The 9,604-nt window shown below is 58.6% G+C and overlaps 2 protein-coding genes across 18 annotated transcripts in view; one reads left to right on the top strand and one right to left on the bottom strand.

The window, feature by feature from the left end:
* Positions 1 to 19: 19 nt before the first annotated feature.
* MFSD10 (major facilitator superfamily domain containing 10) lies at positions 20 to 3,280 on the top strand. 7 transcript variants are annotated; one of them, XM_081304085.1, is made up of 12 exons: positions 23 to 519; positions 611 to 707; positions 819 to 890; positions 1,198 to 1,331; positions 1,405 to 1,566; positions 1,720 to 1,828; positions 1,914 to 2,025; positions 2,158 to 2,266; positions 2,359 to 2,449; positions 2,529 to 2,576; positions 2,650 to 2,739; positions 2,871 to 3,280. In XM_081304085.1, exons 1-12 carry the CDS (start codon positions 346 to 348, stop codon positions 2,984 to 2,986), a joined length of 1,314 nt encoding a protein of 437 aa, XP_081160211.1. In that variant the 5' UTR covers positions 23 to 345; the 3' UTR covers positions 2,987 to 3,280. The 7 variants fall into 7 exon arrangements, with proteins under 7 accessions (XP_081160208.1, XP_081160209.1, XP_081160211.1 ...); XM_081304088.1 differs by having other exon boundaries at positions 49 to 519; positions 787 to 890; XM_081304084.1 differs by having other exon boundaries at positions 118 to 519; positions 787 to 890; positions 1,173 to 1,331; positions 2,871 to 3,279.
* A 552-nt stretch (positions 3,281 to 3,832) lies between these two features.
* Positions 3,833 to 9,604, bottom strand: part of ADD1 (adducin 1) — a gene marked incomplete at its 3' end in the record, with an annotated part of 72,964 nt that continues 67,192 nt past the window's right edge. For 7 of the 11 annotated variants that reach the window (XM_081304072.1, XM_081304070.1, XM_081304067.1 and 4 more), the window contains 2 exons: positions 7,516 to 7,614; positions 3,833 to 5,498 (listed from right to left, as the gene is read on the bottom strand). In XM_081304072.1, the coding sequence (XP_081160198.1) occupies positions 5,158 to 5,498; positions 7,516 to 7,614 (440 nt within the window). Of the gene's footprint in view, positions 5,499 to 6,882; positions 6,918 to 7,515; positions 7,615 to 9,604 lie in introns of those variants that run through there. The other 4 variants (XM_081304068.1, XM_081304077.1, XM_081304069.1 and 1 more) reach the window with 2 other exon arrangements.

The raw sequence follows: 9,604 nt of genomic DNA, 5'->3' as shown, positions 1-9,604 counted from the left end.
AGGCTTCCCAGGTGTGCGACATCCAGAAGAGCGGGCTGGTCCCTTCTTTGCGGCCACCTAGGCGCACCTTGGGCAGCCTCCAGTCCATCCCCTGTAAGCTGAGTGAACTCTGGACGTTGGCCCAGCTGCCCCATCTGGGAGGGCCGGCGAGAAACAGGATCAAGCCAATGGTGCTGTCCCCCTGCGCAATGCCCAAAGACGCCCGGAGTCACCCCAGAACCCAGGCTGCAGCGCGGTGGGGGCGGAGCGTCCTGCCGCCGGAAGGGGCGGGACCTGGGCGGTGTCCCTCGTCCGTTTCCGCGCTCCCTTCTGCCTCGGTGGTCGGTGCAGCAGGCCCGGGGCGCCATGGGGTGGGGGGCGGACGCCGGCTGCACCCCGCGCCCGCCCATCCGCCGGCGGCCCGTGCCCGAGCGCCGCGTGGTGGTCGTGCTCTTCCTGGGCCTGCTGCTGGACCTCTTGGCCTTCACGCTGCTGCTGCCCCTGCTACCCGGGCTGCTGGAGAGCCATGGCCGCGCGCACGTGAGACCCCCGCCCGTCCTGCCCCGCGCCCGCCCGCCCGCCCGCCCCGCGCGGCCCGCGCGCCCGCCCAGCCCCTGCTCCTTGTCCCCAGGACCCGCTCTACGGCTCGTGGCAGCGCGGCGTGGACTGGTTCGCCGCGGCCATCGGGGTGCCGGCGGAGGAGCGCTACCACAGCGTGCTGTTCGGAGGTAGGCTGCCCGCGGCCCTCCGCGACCCCCAGGCCTGCCCGGGCGCGCGGGCCGCCCCTGACCTGTCCCTGTCGCTCAGGTCTGATCGGCTCGGCCTTCTCCTTCCTGCAGTTCCTCTCCGCGCCGCTCACCGGGGCCGCCTCCGACTCCCTGGGGCGGCGCCCAGTGATGCTGCTGTCCCTGGTACGTTCCTCGAGCCAGGTGCCCACGGGGTGGCCCGGCCTCCTCCCGCCCACCCAGCAGCCGCGGGATGGGCTTGGCCGGGCATGGGCAAAAAAGGGGTGGCTGTGGGTCCCTCCTCGCCACGGTTGGCCCTGGAAGGGTGACTGGTGCCGGCCGCCGAGCCGGGCGTCCTGGGCCGCTCCTGTTACCGGGGGCTGGGGCGGGGCCCAAGGAGCGTGGCCTGGGCCTGCTCGCCCCCTTGCGGCCCCTCCTGGCCACGAGTGACTCAACCTGCCCTGCCAGGCGGGTCTGGTTGCCTCCTATGCAGTGTGGGCAGCATCCCGGAGCTTCGCGGCCTTTCTGGCCTCCAGGGTGATTGGGGGCATCAGCAAGGGGAACGTCAGCCTCTCCACAGCCATCGTTGCTGACCTGGGCTCACCTCCAGCCCGCAGCCAAGGCATGGTGAGTGCACAGGCCTGGATGAGGGGGCCTGGGCCTGGGCCTCTCTGCCCAGCTCTGATAGCCTTCTCCCCAGGCAGTGATCGGAGTGGCCTTCTCCTTGGCCTTCACACTGGGCCCCATGCTCGGTGCCTCCCTGTCTGTGGAGATGGCACCCTGGCTCAGCCTCTTCTTCGCAGTCTCCAACCTGCTCTTCATCTTCTGCTTCCTGCCAGAGACGCTACCCCCAGAGAAGCGCGTAAGCTGGAGGTTGGGTCCCATGGAATGTTCTCTCAGTCTGTGTCACTGTCTGGTGCCAAGGGAGCTGTGCTGCCCTCTTTGGTGCCTTGGGGCCTGCAGTGCTGGGGCAGTGCTGTTCCTTAAGCTGGTAGGCCTCTCCAACTCCCCGCAGGCACCCTCCGTCGTCCTGGGCTTCCGCGCTGCTGCTGACCTGCTCAGCCCAGTGGCCCTCCTGCGCTTTGCAGCTGTTGCTCGAGGCCAGGACCCACCTGCCAGAGACAGTAAGGAGCCTGCCCTTCATACCAGGGCTTTCCAGACCTTGGCTGCCTGGTCCGAGGCCCACGTGCGCCCCCTGCTGCCCTGCAGAGCTTGGCAGCCTGCGCAGCCTGGGCCTGGTCTACTTCCTCTACCTCTTCCTGTTCTCGGGGCTGGAGTACACACTGAGCTTCCTGGCGCACCAGCACTTCCAGTTTAGCAGGTGGGTCCCACTGAGCACGCCCTGCCTCAGGGTTCAGTTCCCCCCAGCAGCCTGCTGCCCTCCGCCCTACCCCTGCCCCACTTGGGCTCCAGGCCCCCAGGCCGAGGGCTGGACTCACCCTCTGCCTCCCAGCCTGCAGCAGGGCAAGATGTTTTTCTTCATCGGTCTCACCATGGCCACCATCCAGGGCACCTACGCTCGGCGAATCAGCCCTGGCGGGGAAGTGGCAGCTGTCAAGCGGGTAGGGGCTTCCCCTCCAGTGGGTGGTAGGTGGTATCCTGGGTCCTGTGGATGGGCAGCAGAGCTGGTCTTGAAGCCATGTGACCACCACAGGCCCTGCTGCTGCTGGTGCCAGCCTTCCTTCTCATTGGCTGGGGACACTCACTGCCCGTGCTGGGCCTGGGGCTGCTGCTCTACTCCTTTGGTGAGTGGCCCTGCAGGGCTGGAGGGGGAGCCCCATCCCTGTCCTCTGGGCTGACAGATGCCTCCAATGTCCCCACCAGCCGCTGCTGTCGTGGTGCCTTGCCTGTCCTCCATGGTTGCCAGCTATGGTAAGTCCTTCCAGGGCCAAGGACACCAGGTGAGAGGTGACTGGCAGGCACCTGATGAGGTCTCTCCCCGCAGGTTCTCCAGGACAGAAGGGCACTGTCATGGGCACTCTGCGGAGCCTGGGTGCCCTGGCCAGAGCGGTGGGGCCCATGGTAGCTGCCTCAGGTGAGGGCTGTGTAACCCCTCGGCTACCCAGCGCTGCTCTTGGCTCCCCACTTGGTCTGACAGGGAGTGGGGGGGGGGTGCGGGGGTCCTCGGTCCTGGGGCCCCGGGTGAGCCTGTCCGACTCTCCACAGTGTACTGGCTGGCTGGGGCCCAGGTCTGCTTCACCGTGTGCTCGGGGCTCTTCCTGTTCCCCTTCCTCCTCTTGCTGAAGCTGAGACATCCAGCGCCCATTCTCAAGGCCGAGTAGCTGAGCTGCGTGGCCCACACGGGGCCACCCTTGCTCTAAGTGAGAGCCTGGACCAGAGCCCCTGCCCCCAAGTCTCTGCCTTCCCAGTCTAGGAAGAGAGGCTTGCCCACTCTTCCCCCACCCCGGGGCAGGATGGGGCGAGTCTGGGCAGCCTTACCCTCTTCTCACTCCAGAGGCCCAGGCAGGGTTGGTGACTCCAAGAACATCAAGTTTTCTGTTCGTTCCTGTCATTGGTGGTGTTGGCCACTGCCCAGGCTTCTTAATGACCAATAAAGCAACTATTTTTTACCAGGTGCCTTTCTGTTCTGCCCCACCAGCCACTGCCAAGAGCTGAAACTGCAGCTGGGTGGCTCTTAGGACAGAACACAAGTGTCCCAGAGCCTGTGTCCTCCTCAGCAGATGCTTGGGGAGTCAGGCATGGACCCAAGGCTGTGGGTCAGTCCTGCTGGCAGACAAGAGGCAGAGCCTTAGGCTGTCGCTATTCCCGACCCCTCTTTATCAGATATGGCCACACTGCTGTTCCTATTCCAGTGAGGCTTGGTCTATTCACATTTGGGGGACAGACTGTCAGGACAGGCTCATGTGCTCAGTGCCCTGTCCAGCAGCTTCCAAATGCCACCTCAGGTTCCCCAGGGAGGCCCAGCAGGGGCACTAAGTTAGATGCACATTCCCAGTCCACAGCTGCAGGAAACAGCTGACCGATGGTGGCCGCAGTGGCATGGATAGCAACCCAAACTGCCTGGAGACTGAGGCAAGGGATCACTAAGCCCCTGGGCAACACAGCAAGACACCCCCCCCATCTCAAAAAAAAGGGGGGGGACACAAAAACTCAGAAAAATACTCAGAAACTGCTTAAAGAGTTTATTTGTGAGTAAAACATGTTACAATGAGGAAAGGGGACACAGGCGTCTGCATCATGAGTGCAACTACGTTTCATGTTGTGATACAAAGAATTAGACTACAAAAGTGAAAACTGAAGGTCACTGCGTATATGGGGCAGGGACAGGGGGTGAGGAGGGACAAAAGGCAGGGTCCAGGACAAAGGTGGGAAACTTCATGCCACCTTGGCAGCAGGCCCTGGGCCACCCTGCCACCAGCCTCGGGTCCCACTCAGGCACGGTGTTGGTGGGGTTGTGGGCATTCAGCCCACCATGCTGAAGATGTGGCACTGGTGCTGCCCCGCCGCTCCCTGGTGGGACACCTCTGGGCCCCCTGGCAGGCACCCCACAGCTGGTACCAGCCACCTTTGAGGGCTTGCCTAGCCACCCACTGAGCAGCCTCCAGCCCTTTTCCAGGGATGAGTTAAGTGAAGATTCACAGCAGTATTGACAAAGGAGAGAAGGATGCAAGAGGCCACCGAGTCAAGACTTCTGTCTTGAGTTCACTTTCATCAGAACCTGGGCATCTTGTAGGTCGAGTTAAGGTGGGAAAAGCCTGCCATTGGTTCTGAACCCCACACAGGCAGGCAGTGCTCCCTGCAGTCTGCCAGAGGTCCAGAAAGAAAACTATAAAGTGGTCTGTTCACATTTAGTGAAAAAGGAAGCTAAATTGCAAACCTGCCAAAAGAAAAGACTCTTCTCCCCTCTGGGCATCCCCTTCCCTGTGAATCTGCTTGTGGTGGGGGCTGTCCATCAGCCCATACGGAGCATAGCACTGGGCATGTGCAGGCCCAGCATCCTGCCCAAACCCACCTCTTCAAGGCAGCCCTGGGGCCACGGGGTGGGCACAGGAGTGCTGCACAGCACCAAGGCTGTGTGCAGGAAAGAGGGAGGTCACTGAGCAGGTGACACCAGCAAAAACCACAAGTCACCTGAGACACCCTAGGGTGAAAAGGAAGCCGAGCAGAGAGTTATTTCACAACAGGAAGGATGAAGTGGTCAAGGCCCAGGGGGACAGTGCCAGAGCTGGTAGAAGCCTCTGGTGCCTTCCAGCCAGGACCATGACTTAGAGGCCCATCTCCCCCAGAACCCGAGGCAGGGGGGGCGGGGGCAGAGTGCACACGTGGGCGGTCAGCACCTGTCTGCATGGGGCTGGGCACAGGCGGGAGGGGCCTAGCTAGGTAGAGGGCTTGGCTTTTCGCATTCCATTACACAAGAGGACAGAACACAGACATAACCAGGGACTCTGGCAGATTCAGGGCTGCTTCAGACAGGACAGTGCAGGCCGGGCCTTCAGGAGTCGCCCCTCTTCTTGCTCTTCTTCAGGAAGGAAGGAGTGCGGAACTTCTTCTTCTTCTTAGACGGGGACTTGCCTGGAGACCCGTCGCTGCCGGGATCCACAGCAGACCCCTCCTCGGCAGCTGGGGGGGCCGTCTCCTCAGCTACTGGGGCTGAGGCTGGCTCAGGGTCAGCAGCGGGGTCTGGGGTAGGGCTTGGGGGACCCTGGGCTTCCTCCTCCTCTAGAGTCGAGAAGCCAAGTGCTTCTGAAGGCTCGTCGGGGGACAGGTCAGGTAGCATCGGCTTGAAGGTGGCAGCATCGCTGTCGTCTCCGGGAGCCGGCTCCTGCAGGAGGTCTGGCAGCAGGGTGGGAGTGGGAGAAAGGCTTTAGGGTTCCTGCCTGGTGGCCAGCTGCCTAGTGTCAGCAGAAGGAGCGGCCACTCAAGGGACTCTGCGTTTTCCAAGACAAGAAGCTCTAACTAGACCTTGTCTACCTTAGCTGGGTGAAGCTAACCTTAGAAAAGGTCTGTCTCCAAGGATGTCTGGCGCCTCCGGTGGGGAGCATCTCAAGCTTCCTGAGGAGCACAGCCTTCATGCTGAGCTCTGGCCTAAAATTATGCCTAGAATTGGTTCCACAACATCTGGTCTTCCCCAAGGGCAGCCAGGAGAGAACCATGAGCGAACCCCAGACCCTAGAAGCACAGACCTCCAACAAAACAGCCATTTAGGCTGGAGAGTGGAAAGAAAAATGAACTATATGGGAAGTTATAGAAACAACAATAGCAAAATGAAGCCACCCTCACAATCTGAATAACTCAACAGAAAAGAGCAAAATGTCACCTGTCTCCAGAAAGCCTAGGTCTGGCTGGTTTCCGTCTACCCACATGCCTACACCCACCCCAGGGACACCAGTGTTGGAGGTTTTACGTAGTCTACAAAGTAACAAGCAGCTGCATGTTAGGCAACACCAAACCACTTAGTACTCAGAAGTCAAGCACAGCTCAGGACGGGGAGCTAAGCGGGGCTGGAGAGGCCTGGCCACACATGTTCCAGGCCTGACACTGCTGTAGCTGAGGGAGCAGGGGGTGCCCCACAGTCCACCCTACTCGATGCCCTCTTCCCTCCCTCCACGCCACACTCAGAGCAGAAGGGAAGGCTGGGGGTGCAGGCACCTCCCCACCCGGAGGGATTAGGGCTCCCTCTGCCAAGCTCATAGCAGCTAATGCTCCAAGATAGAGGCCCCGGCATGCACTCTAACTTTCCATCATTTGACAAATGTCACATTTCTTAAAAAGTATTAATACCCTCTTCAGCTCACTTCAAATTGCCAATGCCAGTTTAAACACAGGTCCAAATAAACAGGACTCTATGCACCTAGTGGAAGAACCCACCTGGCAGAACCTCATCTGCATTTACATCTGACCCAACCATCAAGAGAGATTCTCAGAGGATGAACTTAAAAACTCCATTTTTAGACCCAGGCTGCTCTGAGCAACACTGTGCAGTGTGTGGCGGCCCCAGACAGTCCATCCCACCATCCATGCAGGCTGCTGCCCTGCACAGTGCTCAGGTAACTCACTCATGGGGAGGCCACTGAAGGGTTGGGTACAAAAAAAAGGAGGGCCTCTGTTTTTGTTTTGAATAAACAGAAAACAAAACTTAATAAACAACAAAGCAGCAGGAGAACGAGGCAAAGCAGAGCAGGGTGTGAGAGCAGAGCGCCAGCGCGGGCAGTACTTACTAGGGCAGCAGGTACTCTTTAGCACATCCAGCTCCTGTTGAAAGGCGGCCGCGAGAAAGAGAAGCACAGGAGAGAGTCTATGCACTCAGTCACAGCCACCAGGTTCCACAAGAAAGGCCGAGCCACTCTTGTAGGACACAGAACGGGGAGGGAAGCCACAGGCTTCACGGGAGACACAGACGTACAAGACTGAGACACAGACGTGTCAGATCACACACCACGGACGTGAGACAGTCCAAGAGGCGAGCAGGGTACACACGGCCTCTCGGCACCTGCCTGGTGTGGCAGGTCAAGCATCCTGCAGCCCGACAATGGAAGGCACTCAGGTGCCCTCTCGACATGACGAAGGATGGTAAGTAGGCAAGCAACGGGCAAAGCTGGCACGAGAACCGTGGTGGGTCCCACCCCTGAAGTTGCCCTCCCACGATCATAATGGCTGGACTCTGTTCTGCTTCAGGTTACCCAGCACAGAACAGATGGCGGAGGAGAAGCCAGGGGAACTCCAGAGCTGGGTCAGGCCTGCACACTTCTTTATTCAGGTTAACAGAACTAGTGCCACAACTAGGTGTCAGTGCACAGGCATGCACCCTCCCACATCAGGGCCACCGCACCCCGCCTCCACCAGAGCTCACCTTCTTCAAGCTTGACAGGGGTGCTGGGGGGAGTGTGGGGCACAGCCGACTGGTCTGGAAGGCTCTCTTCCTTCTGCTCTCTTGCCTCATCCAGATTGTCTGCAGGTACACACAAAACAAGAACATAGTGCATGGGACTTGCAACCCCAGGACCCTCAGCCTGCATTAGGGTTTGAAGTTTACAGGTGTCCCACAAGAGCTCCTGTGCTGCAGATATGATCCCTGGCTGACGGTTCCTCAGGAAGGCAGGGAAGACTGGGTGGAGGAGGAAGGTCCCTGCGGGACATGTCCTTGATGGGGATATCAGGAGCCTCCATCTCTCTTCCTTGCCTCCACCAGGCCCTCCCTGCCATGACAGCTGCTCACCATAGGCCCAAAGCAAGGGAGCCCACCAACCAGGGACTGAAACCTCAGGAACCACAAGCCCAAGGAGACCTCTCCTCCTTCTAGGTGTCCTATGCACCGGGTAGGAGAGAGGCACAGCAAGGCAAAACGACTAGCCCAACCTCTTGAGCAGCAGACGGCCTCAGAGGTCATGCTGGCTTCCCAGGGCGTGTTCTGGAAGAGCCACAGCAGGGCTTTGTGTCTGCTAGCTTTTGGAAAAGGATCAAGAGACTGACTACAAGTGAGTGTTTATTTGAAGTTTAACCAATCTTGGGTACAAAGTTAACTTCTATTCTTATTCCCGAGAAAACCTGCCAGTGTCCCTGCGACAGACTGAAAAGCTAGACCCACCTATCCTCTGTGGAGCGAGTCGCCGGCAGCTTCACGGCCTCTTCCCACTCACCACCTCCCAGTTCCACTCACCACCTCCCAGTGTCATGCCACCACGACTTTGGTCTTGATTTCTTACGCAGAACATTCTTATCAATAAAGTAAACTTGATAACTGCAATGATTTTTCTTTCTTTTTCTGAAATCCACTGATAAAGCAGCAAAAGGAAACAAAACTGCAGGAACTAAAATCCTAGGTTCAGAAACCCCTGCCTGTTTCTCACTTAGAAAAAATAGTCCGTGCAACCCTGTTCCTCAGACCTCTCATCCACTCTCTGACGGCAGACCCCTCTCCCAGGCCAGCTGCTTCCCGGCCAAGGGCACTGCTGCCTTCCAGAAACCAAAGGCCTGAGTGTCTCCTCCCTGCAGGACTAGAACCTTGACCAAGAAGAGGTGCTGGCCTCTGAGCCCCAGTTCCCAGCCACATGTGCCCTGCTCCAGCATTCCAGGAGGCAATAGGAGGACTACTTCTTTGTTAGTTCTCAAAATTTTTGGTTCCACTTTTCAAAACCTATAGTTTTTGAGCTGGGGATGTGGCTCAAGCGGTAGCACGCTCTCCTGGCATGCGTGCAGCCTGGATTCAATCCTCAGCACCACATACAAAAACAAAGATGCTGTGTCCGCCAATAACTAAAAAATAAATATTAAAAAAAAATTCTCTCTCTCTTTTTAAAAAAAAAAGAACCTATAGTTTGGAAGTACCTGCTCCTCGAGACTCTGGCACTCAGTTCTATTTATTTTCACGTGTTATAAAAGTGTCCAATCATCATTCACAAAATCATGGCGACCTATGTCAGTAAGTCACCAAGAGAAGTAGGCTAGGCCAGCATGTGGCCCCTTCTGGGCATGGTTTGAGATCATCAGGGTATCAACATGCTACTCATGGCCAGTGATCACCCCAGCACAGGGAAACCCTGAGGGTCTATGAGGAAAATAACACATCAGAAACGCCAAGCCACAGAGCCAGGACGGGCAGAGCTGCCGTGTTCCTGCAGAGCTCCGTCTCTGCCCTAGGACCCAGCTGCAGGGGTGGGCCCTCCTCTCAGGGTCACCTTGAGAAGGAGACAGGATGTCTACTGGCAGAACACTTACTGCAGGGCTGGCCCTTAGGAACCATCAGTATTCAATGTTAGTGATTCTCATGGAGCAGAGGCGGCCTCTTCTCCGTGAAGCTGAATCACTGTGCGTATGAAAAGCCAGTGTCGTGGACACTCGGGCAGCTCCCCCACTAACTAGCGGATTCTCCTGGGATGCTCTCATCGCTCCACAGGCTGGACCCCGCTAGAAGAACGGCCGGCCCCTCACACCCTAGAGCT

This window comes from Spermophilus citellus (assembly GCF_964194105.1).
Source record: "Spermophilus citellus genome assembly, chromosome: 8".
NCBI classification, from domain to species: Eukaryota; Metazoa; Chordata; class Mammalia; order Rodentia; family Sciuridae; genus Spermophilus; species Spermophilus citellus.
Note: the sequence above shows the minus strand (reverse complement) of the source record. Positions and strands in the feature narration are given on the sequence as shown.

Bases quoted from the DNA above. Each gene is read 5' to 3' on its own strand.
- MFSD10 (XM_081304088.1), top strand. From the start codon at position 168: ATGGTGCTGTCCCCCTGCGCAATGCCCAAAGACGCCCGGAGTCACCCC. The intron at 1,332-1,404 runs GTGAGTGCACAG...CCTTCTCCCCAG, and splicing joins CAGCCCGCAGCCAAGGCATG to GCAGTGATCGGAGTGGCCTT. The intron at 2,026-2,157 runs GTGGGTCCCACT...TCTGCCTCCCAG, and splicing joins CAGCACTTCCAGTTTAGCAG to CCTGCAGCAGGGCAAGATGT.